Source organism: Barbus barbus, assembly GCF_936440315.1.
Source record: "Barbus barbus genome assembly, chromosome: 8".
In the NCBI taxonomy this organism is placed as follows: domain Eukaryota; kingdom Metazoa; phylum Chordata; class Actinopteri; order Cypriniformes; family Cyprinidae; genus Barbus; species Barbus barbus.
The window spans coordinates 25,135,448-25,152,644 of record NC_136736.1 but is presented as its reverse complement, the minus strand read 5'-3'; the positions used below and the strand labels follow the sequence as shown (position 1 = coordinate 25,152,644).

Here is a 17,197-nt window from a genome sequence, read left to right as displayed (position 1 = left end):
TAAATAGATGTCTCAGAGAAGGCACCTGAAAAAGAGAGAAAGAAGAAAAAGGAAGATGATGACATTAGGCAAGATTAGGGACTAATTAGAACTTTATGCCTATGAAATAAGAAAAATGGCCAAAAAAAAAGACCCCCCAAAAAATAGAGAATGAGAATGTAGGATTTCAGGGTTTAAATATTTACTAAAATTAATTAGTTAAAAGAATACTTCACCAACAGATGAAAATTCTGTCTGCATTTTCTAACCCACGTCATTTCAAGTCTGTATGACTTTATTACTTCTATGGTACACAAGAAAATTATAAATAAATAAATATTATATATTTATTATTATTAGTAGTAGTATTATTGCCCATATAATAAAAAATATAAAATAAATAAATATTATTATTATTACCCATATAATGAAAGTAAATGGAAACCAACATTGGTCTATAATAATTGGCAAATAATTTTGGTGAAATTCTGTCATCTAAGCATCCTTATTTTTATTTATTTATTTTTTTTCTTTGTAAATTGTATCTAAAATCTGTCTTGAATTAAGTTATTTTTCTCACCTTGTTGGTGTTTTTTTATTGTTTTAAGCCAAAACCTCACCAAACTGTGTTGCATTCAAAACCATTAAAAGAGAGAGTGAAAATAAATACACAGTTTTCCTTCTCAAATAAATTCATGTTGTTTCAAGGAAGTTTAGATGTTTTATAAATGAAAATATAGATTAAGAAAATCATTTTTGCAGTGTAATTGTAAATCATAGCTATAATCTTCAAATGCAGCATCTTTCATCCTCACACCATAATCATACCCATACTGTAGCCAAGAGAGAGGGAGTGAGAGAACGACGTTACTCATAAACCGCCTACTCCCCGCTCTATGTACACTCCCTCCCCTTCCCTCTTACATTGCCTCTCTCCCTCCATCCCCCCTTCTGAGTGCATGAGTGTGTGTGTCAAGCTTCAGAGAGCTTGGCTTCGTGTGTGTGTGTGTGTGTGTGTGTGTGTGTGCATGTGCAACACACATAAAGGATTAGCGTGTGCACATTTGCAAGAGAGAAAGAGAGAGAGAGAGAGAGAGAGAGAGAGGAGGAGAATATATGAGACACTGGCTGGTTCAGCATCCAAGAGGATACCGTTGAACAGACCGGCCGTTCCCACAAGAGCTTCGCATCATTTTCAATCCAGTCTTCATCATCAATTTAGTGTTTCTGTAGCAGTATAATTTTATTTTTTATTTTTTGAGAGATTTGGAGACTATAGCAAAATTTACTTTTATTTTCTTCCCAATATTTCTTCTTTTTTCGCTGTTTTTTCTCCACCTCTTATTTGGACGTTCCCCTCTTACCTTAAGAGGACTTTAGCATTGGAATGTGACAGAGACCAGAGGATTTTTTATCTAGTGGATTTTATTTTAATATTTATTTATTTTTTGTGTTAAATATTTTTTAATTTTCAGAAATTTTTGAAAATTTTTATATTTTTGTGGAGGATTTACTCTCCTCCATTTGAACGTTGAAGGTCATGTTATGGTCTCCGAGACTTTCCCTATCAAACTTCCACGTGAAGCTCACGGCTAAAGGACTATTTCGCAATCTCCAGCTACTGCCGAGATGCAAGAAGACTACGGTGGTCTTCCATGCAGGTTGGGGAACCTCTCCTTTCCCTTCCTCCATCTCTCAATCTCTCCCTTCATCTCTCCCTCACCATACGCCCCTTCCCCCCTCCCATATTTCTCCTTTTGACACCCGTCTCTCCATAGTTACCGTTGTTCCATCCGTGCTTTGAGGAGCATGTGGCAGCCTTCACAATTGTTTCTTTTATCAGAAGATGCTTACAAAGAATCGTGTGTGTGTGTGTGTGTGTGTGTAATGTAGTGAAAGGCCCGATCGCGTGATCTTTAGTGAGTGATGCCCGTGCCAGAGGGCACCATGTGCAGTGCCATAAATAGAAACAGCTTGCTGTGTTTTTAATATGTGGATCTGTGCTGTGCCTGCATCCTTGTATTCATATGTAAACAGCATATTTATATAAACAAGGGGAAGGGTATATATTGATTTTTGTGCTGGATGTAAATAAAGCACAAATTGATGTGATAGTGTGTGTGTGTGTGTGTGTGAAGATGGTAAGGGCTCAGCTGATTGCTAGGATGTGTTTTCAGATGCACATTTTAGGGTTTAATTCTCCACCGCCCTCCTTCTTACTGTGTCAGATGAGAATTTAGGTTAGGGTTCATGTAAGGGTGCTCTTTCCCTATCTGTCCATCCATCCATCTTTCTCTCTCTCTATCTCTCTCTTTCTGTGAATCTGTTAGAAGATTTCAGTCATGGGAATTAATAGGAATTTCTCAAAAAATGTAGTTCATAGTTTTCTTGCTGAGGTCTACCTTCTCTTACTCTTAATAAATAATTTTACATTCATCAAGTGTTGAATCTCTCTATAGGTTAGGATAGGTTTATAGTAACTGTTGCTTTGTCAACTCAAGTATGTCAGTATATTACTTAAGTGTTCTTACAATTTTGAAAAAGTGTGGTTGAGTCAAGGACATGTCTGGGTCATATTTACCCCAAAATCTACTGATATATATATGTGTGTGTGTGTGTGTGAGAGTGTGCGTATTATGCATTTAATTAAGATGGTTATTAAAAGTATTAACTATTGATATGAAAAACTGTCATTCAAATAATTATACAATAAAAAAAAAAGCTTCATTTCTTTATGCAAAAAATTCACATACACACATATATGCATATTAATTTGTTTTCCTTTTTTTCTATGTTATTTATGGGTGAAATGTGACCTGAATATGTTCACAAATATTATCTCTCTTCCACACCAGTGGTATAGGTATGGCAGTCTTCATCCTCATGTAATGGAAAACACAGTGGAAAATTCCAGAATATTCTTGAACACATACATTCAGAGTGCAGCATCTCCTCATAGTTGTCTCCATAGAAACTAGCATGCTGGATCATGTTGTGCTGTTATCTCCAGACCTGATATGTGTGACCTGAACAGCCGGTGTGAGAGAGTGAGTGTGTGAGTTTGTGAAAGCATCACCAGAGAGAACAGTTTGTACATTCCAAACGCTCCTGCACACACTGCACGAGATATGCCAAATGCCAATTGGTATATATCTACCATTGGTATATATGCCAAATCCGCAGGGACACAGTGTACTCAAATTGGGCCAGCAAACTCAGACATTCATTACAGCCTTCTTTTTTTAATCTATTTATTCATCTGGATTTGATGGCATGCTTTGGACTTGTAGTTTTCATCCCTCATCATGCGATTTAATCTAAACACTGCCGCTGGCCTCATTCTTATTATTCCAATCCAGATTATTACCCTGCACCCTTCTCATTCTGTGCGTATCTCAATAACAGTGTGTGCATGAGGGAAATGTATCTATGAAGTGAATAACTGTAGTTTTTTCAATTTATACGGTGCCTGGAAGTAACATTTCTTGTAGTAAAATATGTCCTTGTTGGTGTTGTTTAAGAAGAGAAGTGTGCTATTCATTTGTGACTTTGTGTACAATTTGTGTTTAGCGAATGATTAAACAAGTGAAAAAAATCACTGAGATTTACAGGTAGCCATATTATAGGGAACAGAGACATGGTGGTGGGTGGGTGGGACAATAAGCAACCATCATGTTCCTGAGTTTGGGTGGAAACAGGATATCCCAAGTCTTTAATGTCCAAAGGGATTCACAGTGAATCCAAATGAATGCGTGTTTTTGTGTGTGATCACACTTATCCTCTTCAGATACTCCCTTTGACTTTCCAGTGAGCCAAAGCCCTTGCCTACCCCATTCCTAACATTCATATCTAAAGAATTAATAAACAATAAACTAAATAGTTTGGTTTTAGGTTGTGATTATGGTGGTATGTCATTCTACCACAGGCCCTGGATGTCGTTCTCTCTGTGCAGCAGACTGGCCGCTTTCTGTCTGTCTTTCCAGCCATACTCGGATAGGTAACATCACCAAACATGACTCATGAGCGATCTCATTTAGTCAACTTCCAGTCATTAAGATTCTGAAATATTTGCTCAAAAGCTATATAATTTTAATAGTTCAACACTAACAAAAATAGTACATGGTACAAATATTGTCATAAGGTAGAGTAAAATCTACATTAACTGCTTTTTCTAGTAAAAATCCTTATTTAATATGACTGAATCAACCCAAAAAGTAATTTACTATTTTTATTTAACCATTTATAATTTTAAAACCTTGTTTTTGAACATGCTCCAAAGAATATATGATATTCTATGATATCCCTGTTGAAAAATCCAGCATATGCTGGTTAGGTATGTTTTGAAGCATGGCTGCTGGTTTGAGCTGGTCCTTAGCTGGTCATGAGCTGGCTTAAGATGATCAAGTGCTGGTCCTAAGCTGGTCTTGAGCAGGAGCTAGTTGCTTAGGACCAGCTCATGACCAGCTAAGGACCAGCTTAAACCAGCTCAAACCAGCTGAGGACCATCTTAAACCAGCTCAAACCAGAAGGCATGCTTCAAAACAGCATATGCTGTTTTTTTCAACAGGGATATCTTTGAGTACCATGTAAATGTCATGATATATGGTAATCATATATCTAGTACCATGATATTTATACCTGATACCACTACTGTGTCATGGTATCTTCACAGTACTTTTTGTTCACAGTAAGGATTTTTAGGAGAGTCATTTTAGGTTGAATAACAATAAAAACATGTAGGTAGACCAGAATTGAACTAAATTAACAAGAGTTTGCTTATGTTATATTTACAGTACTTTTCAAAGTTTGGGGTTAGTGCATTTTTTAAAGGAATTAATACTTTTTATTCACCAAGGATACATTCAATTGATCCGAAGTGACAGTAAATAGTTTTACTTTCATATAAAATATATATATTTCAAATAAATGCTATTCTTTTAGACATTCTATTTATCAAAGAATCCTGTCAAATTCATCACGATTTCCACAATATTAAGCTGCACAACTCTTATTATTGTCAACATTGATTTGCACAACATTACTGTGTTTTGATCAAACAAATGCAGCCTTGGTGAGCTTAAGGTGTAGCATTAGAGAGTTTCCTTTCGCTAGATGAAACTATGTCATATTTAGATTGAGAAGATATGCTGTGATGTGTTTGGTCTCCTTTTGAATGTGTGGCACTGCTTCTGTCTAAGTGAGATAATTCTTTCCATTAAGCAAAACGCTGAAACGTTTATTCAGGCTTTCCTTCAGAACGGGTGCATAATTTCCTCATCTGCCTTCCAGTAATTATGTGGAAGAGTGGAAGCCTTTTTTTCTGTGGAAGCTTGCGGTTTGCTGGTTGTATGAGTGTGTGTGTGTGTGTGTGATGTTTAATCTTGCAGTGTAATGAAAAGAAGATTGCTCAGAGAAACAACAGCATCAAAGGACCACCACTCTGTCTGTTAGCATAACCATGAACATATCCGGCCTGGGTGTGGACATGCTTGACGGAGCTTGTGTTTGGACGCCTGTGGTTGAGCCCTACTCAGTGTGTGTGTGGTAGCTAGTTACGGTCTGTTTCCAGTGGAGTGTTTGGGGGACAGCAATCACAGCATGTCTTCTGTCACGGTAGACCATCATAAACACTTATTATGAGGCCTAGACTGCACACTGATTACATGCTACTTATGGACTTGTCGTGTTCACACACAGATGCACACACAAGCAGAGACTATGTGCACTAGCCTTCATTTTACACAGTGGATTGATGATGTTTGAAGAGTTTGTAATCTAGTAAAGCCACATTCTATCTGTTTATAATATGACCCTGGGCCACATCAGTCGTAAGTCGTGTTCGTGTTCGTAAGTCGTGTTCGTGTTCGTAAGTCGTGTTCGTGTTCGTAAGTCGTGTTACATGTTCCATGGTAATTTCATGAGAGTACCATGTAAATACCATGGCATATAAATGTGGTAATCATTCAGAAGCATAGGCCTATATAAAAAAGTTATCATCCAATACCTCAATACTACCACTGCACAGTTTTGTAAGGTTATTGGGGACAAAATGTATCCCTGTGGGTCAATGATATCCACAGTAGCAGAGTATCTGAGTTGAGCAGTGATGTGATCAGAGCTGATGGCACAGTCCTGTGGGGTGGCAGATTGTGCAGATGTGGTCATGTGACCACAGGCAAGGGCACTGTTCAGCACTGAGTTACAGTTATTTAAGGACATTACATTTCACCTCAAAGCACACATATTCCCTCACATCACACAGAGCCAGAAAAAGACTACAGCAATCTCTCTATTTCCAGCCTGTGTTTAAATAATTTAAACAGGGACATTCGTCAGAAGTGATCTTTGCATTATACATAAAGACTTCCAGGTTTAGAAGAAAATAGTTTCCGTATTAGGTATAAAAAAGAAAGGGAAAATATCTGACCAACGAGCATTTTAATGATTGGACATTTATCATAAATAGGATTACATATTTATATTTATTTAATTCGATAAAATTCATAGTAGATGTAAGGAAAGATTAGATATTTTGTATTAAATCCACTACATGCCTACTACTGAGTACTACTGAGTATTCTTATTCTTTGCACAAAGCAGGAGAGAACAAAGAATAATATGAATACTGTGTTATATTGATAAATGATTTGATGATTTGTTGTTCAGCTTAATTTCCGAAAAAGCTACAAGAAGAAATGTGCTTTTAAAAGCAGAATATTAGGGCCAACTACAGTGAAAATATATCTGCCAGCAGGGGGACTCTCTGATTCATGGAAGGTGATTTAAAGGGAAAGTTAAAATTCTGTCATCATTTCTCACAGATCTTACAGCTATATTAAACGACATTCAGTTTTCAGCTAAGTCTTCTGAAGCCATACAGCATACAGTGATGACTAGGGGTGGGAAGATTCCCTCACTTTCTCAATTCATCGAAAACAAATCTTGCTAATGCATATGCAATGATTTTGAAACAGAATCATGAATCATTTCTTTTGATGAAGAATCTATTTAAAATGCTGTAAATGATTCTTTAAAGTATCATTTAATATGTAAGGGATAATCAACGGCTAGCCCGACGCGGTCATTTGGACGAATGGGTAAAAATGAGTTATTTTCGTCAGTTATGAGCCATAATATATGGCGCTAGCATTCTGCCCGCTTCAAATCAGACACAGAGATGAAATAGTGCAGTAAGACCACATTTATTTGAATAAATTATAGCATGTATTTCAATTAATGATCGAGAGAGAGAGGACAGTTGTGTGTACCTGCTTGCTGCCTCTGCGCGTCTCTCTCTACAAAAAAATACTTAAAAACAGCAATTGTATCACCTTGTTGCTGGGGAATATAATCTAGCTATCTAGTATCTATCTTATATTTTATTAATAAATAATTGCAGGGAAGCGTTGGAAGTTTATGTGTGTGCACAACACAATCTGACTGCGATTTCTCTCTCAATTCAATTCAATTCTCTCTCTCCGTGTGTGTGTGTGTGTGTGTGTGTGTGTGCGAGCATCACTGATGCGTTATTGTGCATCAATTAAAGCAGAGCATTAATATGGATACCTGCCAGATACTGCATACCTGCCAGCCAATGAGAATCCAGTATTCAGACAGACCATGGAATAATTTAAAATATATAAACATTAAAGTTTTTACAAAGGCAGATAATTGGAGTGAGTGCACCATTGTTTGTGTAAAACATATTAGGAGCAGCATTTACATAATCCTATATGCACTTAAAAATGACAGAATTAAATTACATCTCATTGTGAACCGGATTGAATCAAATCATTCTGAATTTACAAAAATCTTTTCTGAATCAAATTGAAAGCCTACACTCAGAAACACGGTACCAAAGCTGTTACTTGGGTGGTACCCTTTCAAAAGGAACTAATATGTACCTTGTAGATACTGATATGCACCTTTTGGGTGCAAAGGTGTACTTTTGAAAAAGTACCACTCCATTGACAGCTGTTTTTCTGAGAGAATCAGATTGCTATTCTGTCTATCCTAAAATCCACACCCCTTTAGTAATAAAGCAATTTTCATTTTTTTGACTGAACTGTTCCTTTAAGGCCAGCTGTCCACTAGGGAATGAGAGTTAAACTGCATCAGCAATAGCTAATATTCATTTTGTACTCTTCACTTCTTCACACCGTTTGTGTGTGTATTGTGGTTACTTAGCAGATTTGTGTGTGGGATATTTTAAAGTTGCTTGGTAAATACAGATTATATTCAAACAAGGACTAAATTACCATCTAAATTACAGTTCTTGTTAAATGTCATACACAGACCGGGGAGTTTGAGAGAAGCCAACCAAATACCAAAATTTCACATGTATCATCTGTCTTTACCCTTATGTTTAAGCTTTAAATATCTAATTAAGACAAAAATTAATTATACATGTGCAATGACAGTATTACATCTATGTCCTACTTTACACATCATTTTTCTAATTCTTGTATAATAATTATAATACATCTTATGACCTCATATATTACAAAAACATACTCAGAAATACTTATTTCTTTACATTTCAGATGTGTTATTGCTCAGTAGGCAGTTTGAGAATCGTTATAAATTTTGCTAATTCAGTAAAGGTGAAAATGTTTGGTGTAGATGATGGTCACAGATTATGGAATGGAAAACCTTACTTTGACTTCAGTTAGCCTATAGAAGATGAGACCAAAATACACTCTCAGTACAAACACACACACACACACACAGTCTCTCTCTCTCTTTCTAATGCACTCTTAATGTGCTCTCTGGACCTTAGTGCATTTTCATTAAGATGCAATCCCAGCATGCACTAGGATTTTTTTTTTTTTCAAGATCAACACAAGAGAGGGCGTTTGTTATTTGTGTGCTGAGTTTGTTACTTAAAGCTTTTGTTGCAGTGCTTTCCTATTAGTCATGTTCGTTTCTTTCTTATGATTACATTAAGATATACATATTTTTCTAGTGAATGGGTGTGAATGTTCTTCTCATAAGTGCAGTGTTTTGCTTTCACTTTTACTGGTTGAATTGAGGAGCATATGTGATTCTGGACTGTGAAATCATGCTGAACGTAATGACCACACTGAACACACGCTCTTTTACAGTGGACAAGGGCTCTAAAGGGCCCAAAGCTGCAGGGGCAACAGCTGGACGGACACAGCTGCACAGCTCAGCTAATCAAGTAGGACCGACAGAGGAAGAGGAAGAGAAAGATCTTCGTCTTCAAAATGAGAAGAAAAGTCAATGCATCCTGCATCTCCGTAAACTCATCGTTAACGGCAATCGGCGACTGGAGGCTCTCGCCCTGGTTGTGCAGCACATCTTCAGTGAGGTTGGAGAGCTTTACTGTTTAATTTTTTGTCTTTCTTTCTTCTAGATGTTTCTTTTTAGGTTTACTCCCCATTCATTTTCTATTTTTCTTTCTTGCAATGGTTTAATATATTGATATTCAGCACATTACTGATCTTTCAGCAAGGTGGTCTTTGGCAGAGAGCTGTGCAAAACGGTGTTTTATATATGAGTGTGTGTGATAAAGCGCTAATTTAACATCATTTAAGAATACAGAAAAAATGTAATTTTGTGGGATGTTTTTTTTTACAATTCAAAATAACTATTTCTGATTTGAATATATTTTAAAATGTCATTTATTCCCAAGATGGCAAAGATGATTTTTCATCAGCCATCTAAACTTCAGTGTCGCATGATCCTTTAGAGATCATTCTGATTTGCTGATTTGGACAATTTTGAAAACAGTTGTACTACTTAATGTTTTTGTGGAAACCAACAGAAAGATCAAAAGTCACAAAAAGCTTTTGTGACATTTTAAATGTCTTTACTGTCATGTTTTCTAAATTTAATGCGTCCTTGCTAAACAAAAGTATTAATTTCGCTCAGAAAACAAAGTAATTGTACCTAAACTTTTGAACTGTAGTCTGTTTAACATCATTTGACATATGTGACCCTGGACCACAAAACCAGTCATAAGTCACAATTTTTTTTAAAATTGAGATTTATAAATATAAATAATAAATGAGCTTTCCATTGATATATGGCTTGTTAGGATTGGACATTATTTGGCCGAGATACAACTATTTGAAATTCTGGAATCTGAGGGTGCAAAAAACTCAAAATATTGAGAAAATCACCTTTAAAGTTGTCCAAATGAAGACCTTAGCAATGCATATTACTAATCAAAAAGTTTTGATATATTTACGGTAGGAAATTTACAAAATATCTTCATGGAACATAATCTTTACTTAATATCCTAATGATTTTTGGCATAAAATAAAAATTAATAATTTTGACCCATACAATGTATTTTTGGCTATTGCTACAAATATACCCCAGCGACTTAAGACTGGTTTTGGGGTCCAGGGTCACATATCTTAAATAATGAAGTCTTGACTATTCAAATTATCTTCAATCAAGAGGTCTTTGTTCCTCTGTCCTATTAGTCAGATTATAATTGCAGGTATCTCAAATTATCATTTCATCCTTTAAAAATGTAATTGGGTCAGATGCAATTATAAACATCTGAAATGTAATTATGGATAATCAAGCATACTTGTCAATATGTATGTGCCTGCCTGTTTTGTCTACAAAGCAGATCATTATGAAATGTTTCATATGGTGGTACCATTAACCAGCATTTCCAGGTGTGTTGAAACTAAGAGGGCTCCAGGGGGATGTTTTCTCGCATTCACTCAAGATGTCATGCATGATTTAGGTTAGTCAATAAGCCTTGACCTAACCCCTTTGCATGATCTCTTTGCAACCCACCGAAATACAGGTTTGTCTATTCATTCAGGCTCATCGCTATCAGATCCACACGCTACTGGGCCTCTTTAATTCAATGTTTAGTTTGACTTGTGCATTGATCTCCCTCCTTTAATTTACTTCTTACTTTCAGCCATTGTTCTGGAAATGGAATGTGGCTTCAGCGCAGCTTCGGTAGCAACTCAACTTGCACAATATAAGTTGAAGAGGAAACAGTTGGTCTCTTTGGGGTCTCTTTGACTAAATGTCAGAGTCATCAAACTCTATGTATACAGCCTGGCATGATCAAATATCTGGGAGTGTCTGTAAAAGCCCTTTATTTTGTGATTGGCTGTATCCTAGATACAGACTTGTCACAGTGCTAATCTCTATTCACCTTCTTTCGGTTTGCAAATATTTGCAGATTAAAGGAGCTGTCAATCACTAGGTGTAACTAAGTATTTAAGGATTCCCATTGGTCTGAATAAATCGACCATGAGGTAAACACTCTACCAAAAACAATAGTAAGATAGGCACAGATTATTATTCTCTTAGGATGTCTCAGAAAATAGTTGTTAAAACTGAAATTACAGTTTGGCCTAACAAGTAATTCATTCGTTTTTTAAGTGTTATGTCTCAGGTATTTAGCTTGCCTAACCAGTAAAACGTAATAATGAATCACCGGCATTGCCACACTGCTCACGGCTTATTAAATGCCTTTTTAATGCTTTAACATCTTGGTAAGAAGTTTCTCAAATGTTTGTGTAGACTAATAGACTACTATCCACTATCGCTAATGACTTACTTAGTCTTAAATACATCCAATTATATAATGTCAGCTTTGATCACTCTGAAACCTCTGTGTGTGAGAGTGAAGATTCAAGCCTACTGTTCATTTGATTGGGGAGTTTAGTAACACCCTACCATTTTGCATATTTTACGAGGTGGCTAATTTGTACGAATTCGTAAGACCTCACTCACACGATTTTGTATGATATGTCTAAGCCCCAGTGACGGGTAGGTTTAGGAGCGGGGTTAAGTGTAGGTCATTCGTACAAATTCATACGAACTGGCAACTCGTAAAATACATACGATTTAGCAAAAATCTTATTAATTTGTACGAGTGAGGTCGTACGAATTAGCCACCTCGTAAAATATGCACGAATTGCCCTGAGATTGGGCTGGGCCTACTGACGGCATCCAGAAAAGGTGTTCCAGAGGTGGAGAAATGCATACATTTTGTTGAAAGACTGTGACAACAAATATTTGTTCTTTAAAATAATGTGCACCCATAAATCATGCACAAGGCTACATGTATTAAGAAAGTGAATAGGGTCAATTTTGATTTCTTGTTGACTTTAAACTTACTCTAATCTTCCTGAACTCATATCTAGGTAAACACTATTAGCTAGGTTTAAAGTTGAGAACTTATATAGGCTTATGTGAGCTAATGTTAGTGTATCTCTGTTAATGGGTTACTCAATGTGCACCTCACAACCAGTCTAGTAATCTTCACCCTAGGCGTACAATTAAACCCAGAAACCCACAACTTTCTTTCTTTCTTTCTTTCTTTCTTTCTTTCTTTCTTTCTTTCTTTCTTTCTTTCTTTCTTTCTCTACTTTAAGTTAGCCATTTTTCAATTTTAGCCATTTCATTCCATGCATTCCTCAGTGTTCTAAATATAATGTAAATTTGTTATCTTATCTCCTTATCTCTCAATAATAGCACGCCGTCCTACATCAATCCTTTTTTATCAAAACAGCTTAAAAAAAACTTTAGGATATTTCACAAATTTTACACCTCTACTCTTGAAAGCCCACATATAGTCACATACTGTCTAGAAAACACAAATTTTTCACTTTCTTTCCACTCATGAAAAAAAGGGAAACTTTACTTTGGGGAAAGTTGACAGTTTTAGCGCTCGTGTCACCCACAGTGATTGATAGTGAGCACGGAGGAGGTGCGATGTTGCTGTGAGGAATGCACCAGCTGCTACTGAGCCCCAGGGGGCGGGATTTGGAGAAGGGGTGTGGTTTATTCTCCCACCTCACTGCTGTTTGGCTGATAACAGTAGAGCAATGTTTCTCTGTACCCACCCACCACTTTGCACTTTACCATATTTCAAAGAATATAATTACATGGAATTTTTGACCTTTTTGTTTCATGAAAAATATCACTGTGGAAGTGTCCACTTAAAATGTTATATTTCAAGTAAAACTAGTTAAAATAATATTAATTCAAGCACATGCAATGGGTTGTTTGTTTGTGCTTGAACTGTCATCAAAACTATTGCATATGGATTTGATTAAAATCTAACTTTGAGCAAATACCTCAGTACTGTTTAATTGGATATTTTTTCCCCCCTTTCTAATTACTCATTTGTTCTGATTCTTCATGTATTTTTCTTACACAACTTTGCAGACCTGTGGTCTTTTGCCATGTAACGGTTCCTGTGTTGACCATAATATTATATAAACTCCAAAACACCAAGCATGATCTCATTTATAGAACAGCAATGTTATGTAACTCTGATATCACCTTTGAACTTACTTCTTTCCTATGTACCCTGGCAAAATATGATTCATCTATTACTTTGGTCTCAGTATATCAGTAAGAACCAATCAAATTGCTTGCCCCTAAAAAAATAAAGATTTTCTTCATAACCACAGAACCGATTTTTCCACCTACTCACTCTTTCAACATTCATCTTTCCATTTTCTCTTATCTGAGTTTCCACTCCCTCTCTTAGGAGGAATACGGGAGCAGGTCTGTGATAGGGAGGGAATCTTTCTAATGCAGCGTGCCTGGAGACTGATACTGACAGACCAGTTTTTAGAGTAGAGAAGTTGGAAAGTAGCTGAAGATTGTTGGGTTGTTTGATTGGTAGGGGAGAAGAGAGAGCAGGAGTGTGAGTTTGAGGAGAAAATGGGCTCCTCTGGGAGCAAACCTTGCCTGAAGAAGCTTCCTGGCTCCAAGCAGAATCAAAAGGTGCAGTTTAGTTCTTTGGAGTGGTTATTTTGGAATTACTGGTATTGGCAGATTTACTAGTTGCTACTCTGTTTCTCAGTAACTTAGGTGTAGGTATTTTTTGATTCTTAACTTCCTGCTCAACCATCAACCAAACCATTGTTAATCTTGTTAGGTGATTCATTATGGTTTGTGATGGCAGTCGCGCATCATGTGTTGTGCATATGGAGTAATCTATTTATTTTGATCTTTATTTATGTTTCCAGTTTGTGCATTCAAACCTTAAGTGCACAATCACATGCTTGCTTTTTCCCTGAGTCTGTAGAAGGTGTTCCTTGTGTGCTTTGCCCATGCAAAGTGTGTTTTTGTATAGTTCAGTGGTGTAAAACTCCTGTTCTCTCATCTGAGGCCATGAACCCGAGTACATGTGAGTACAGTAACCATAACTGGGAGTTTGACTCCAGTTTGGACGTGAGGTTTGTGTGTCAGCATGTTCTGTTAAGTTTGTTTATCATGTGTTCTGACAATCTTTATCACAGAACATGGTAATCTCTCTCAGGCCATGTGATCTTTGGCTATGTAGAGGTTACTGTAACATTAAGCGTCACTTAATCACAGGCACACACATATGTCTTTCCTGGAACATTTAATTCAGCCTCACACTGACCCTTGATCATGCCTGCAGATAAGAAACTGATTGAGATGGTTCTTATCCAACTACAACAAGGCATTCTGCCAGTACTGACAGTGTCCAGCGGAGAGTCACACATAATGCATGATATCATTGCAAAGGCTTGGGGATTGCAGAGTGTTTTATTCATAATTATAATCAAATGTGTGGATTCATTTTGTAAAATGAATCAAGAAGTGGCTTGGTTCTTTTACAGTATGTTTGAGGTTGAACTGAAGCATATCTTGAATCTTTTAAAGGTTTTGGGGAAATTTTAATGTGTGACCTGTAGTACAGTTGTTCTTATTCTGAGGACCATGACCAGAATCTAAATTATTGGCTGATTTAAAAAAAAAAAAAAATTTAGATGAATAATTATAATAGACAAAGAAGTAACAACATTACATTAAATGACTGATTAATCAATTCATAACAATAAAATATTTAATTATTTTAATAGTGATTTGGGATTAAAATATGTTTGAATTGTTGAATTGTTTAACAAACAGTTGGCTCATTTAAGTTCATAGGCTGTGAGTGGAAGTAGCTCATTTCAGTGAAAGAAGAATTTGCTAAATATTTGGTGGTTTCCCCCAGGAGCGATTATTTTGTTATCATCTGTATTTATATGCTTATTAGTTTGAATTAGCTTTTATTTTTATATTCCCAGTTTTCATTTAATTTTGAGTAATTTTTGTGCTTTTGTATTTTTATTAGTTCTTTTATCTTTAGTTTTAGTCATTTTAGTGCTTCAAATTCATTTTATTTTAACAGAACTGTAAATTTTCATTTAAGTCGTTATTCTAATATGTATATTTTATTTTACTAAAGTTTTTGTTTAGTTTTAATTAACAGCACTGTCCCCTAGATTTGGTTTGTTAGGTTGTTTTTCTTTTTTATAAATTTTTTCTGAAAATGTTTTAAGAACCTTTGCATTGTGACAAGCTATACTTCTAAAAATATTTAAAACAACACATAATATTTTGTATTAAACATAAAACATTATGCTCCTTTTATGACCTTACATTAACTAAATGTAATATTTATTCTTTCAAAAATGCATTATTTTTTAAATAATATAAATTAATATTTTCCTGATTATTTTTATTGTATACTGTATATCCTATAAGTCTAATGCTATATATTCTTTTACCTAAAATCTTTACATCAGACATTTTATTACCAACTATGCTTTTACACTTTCTTGATTTGTTTGAGTGACAAATTTTTGGTTTTGTTTCTTCTGTTGTTTGTTAAAGCGTGAGGTGGCAGTCAAACAGAAGGAAGAACTTTCTGTCCAAATCAACAACCTGCGAGAGCAACTGAGTAAGTAACACATGTCCAGTCACACACAGAGGCTTGGTTATGTCGTCCCTTCTCAAGGCTCACAGACCGCAAGCTTTCATCTTGGTTAGATAGCTGTCATTTAACAGGTGCTTTTATTCAGAGTGACTTGAAAAACACTAATTGTAGGGAAAGCCTCTGTGAGAAACCTTGGAATAACTGCCTTGCTCAAGGGCACAATTCTGATAAAATAGGTCTGTGTGAATGTCTAGTTTCAGGGTCACACCTAGTTGGAATTGCATAATTTGTTTTAGCAGGTTTTGTTTTTTTGTTACAGATTATTTACCCAAGCCGTATTTAGCCGTATTCACTCACCTCTTCTTTAGAAAATGTTACATTCTAGTGATCTATGTATTATTTCTCAGTCTATATGTGACCCTGGACCACAAAACCAGTCTTAAGTGTCAATTTTTCAAAATTGAGATTTATACATTATCTGAAAGCTGAATAAATGAGCTTGTTAGGATAGGACAATATTTGGCCGAGATACAACTACTTGAAAATCTGGAATCTGAGGGTGCAAAACAATCTAAATATTGAGAAAATCGCCTTTAAAGTTGTCCAAATGAAGTTCCTAGCAATGCATATTACTAATCAAAAATAAAGCTTTGATATATTTACAGTAAGAAATTTACAAAATATCTTCATGGAACATGATCTTTACTTAATATCCTATCAAAACTTAATTTTTGATTAGTAATATACATTGCTAAGAACTTCATTTGGACAACTTTAAAGGTGATTTTCTCAATATTTAGATTTTTTTTTTGCACCCTCAGATTCCAGATTTTCAAATAGTTATATCTCGGTCAAATATTGTCCTATCCTAATAAACCATACACCAAAGGAAAGCTTATTTATTATTATTTATTATATATATATATATACTCAATTTTGAAAAATTGACCCTTATGACTGGTTTTGTGGTCCAGGGTCACATATTATCATTAACACCGTTTAGCTTGTGTTTGAAACTTTATTACCTTGCTGTGATTTGCCAGTCACACATTTGTTCTTGGATGATATTATTCTCTACATTCCAGAGTGAGGCTGTTTCATGTTTTATCCTGTTGAATTCTCTGTTCTGATGAGCATCGTATTGATGGAAGTGAACAGCTCATTGTTTGGAAATTAGGAAACCGATGTTAACAACCACACGGCAATCACATTCCACCTGTTTTATTACACCCTGCAGACGTTTGACTGCCTTTTATTGTGTTTGGAGTTGGTATATTTGTTTGTATGTGTTAGCAACAAAATATGACTCCTCAGTGCATTTGTACCTTGGACACAAATACGCACACATTCTTGGCAAGCCTGGACACACATTTCTAATGCTGTAGAATGTTAAGGATGTGCAGCTTGTTATGTTTAATTAGTCTGGCCTTACGCACTGTCATGGCCTTTGGCTTCAGAACAAGTGTGAGGGATGTGTGTGGTGTATGAGGAATGTTTCACTCACACTGGCTCCTCACAGAATTC

The 17,197-nt window shown here is 35.8% G+C and overlaps 1 protein-coding gene across 2 annotated transcripts in view; it reads left to right on the top strand.

Annotated features, from left to right (window-relative positions):
- Window positions 1-17,197, top strand: part of LOC306874175 (uncharacterized protein) — a 50,036-nt gene that overhangs the window by 25,414 nt on the left and 7,425 nt on the right. For both annotated transcript variants that reach the window (XM_079424010.1, XM_079424009.1), the window contains exons 7-8: window positions 9,084-9,310; window positions 15,631-15,697. In XM_079424010.1, the coding sequence (XP_079280136.1) occupies window positions 9,084-9,310; window positions 15,631-15,697 (294 nt within the window). The remainder of the gene's footprint in view (window positions 1-9,083; window positions 9,311-15,630; window positions 15,698-17,197) is intronic.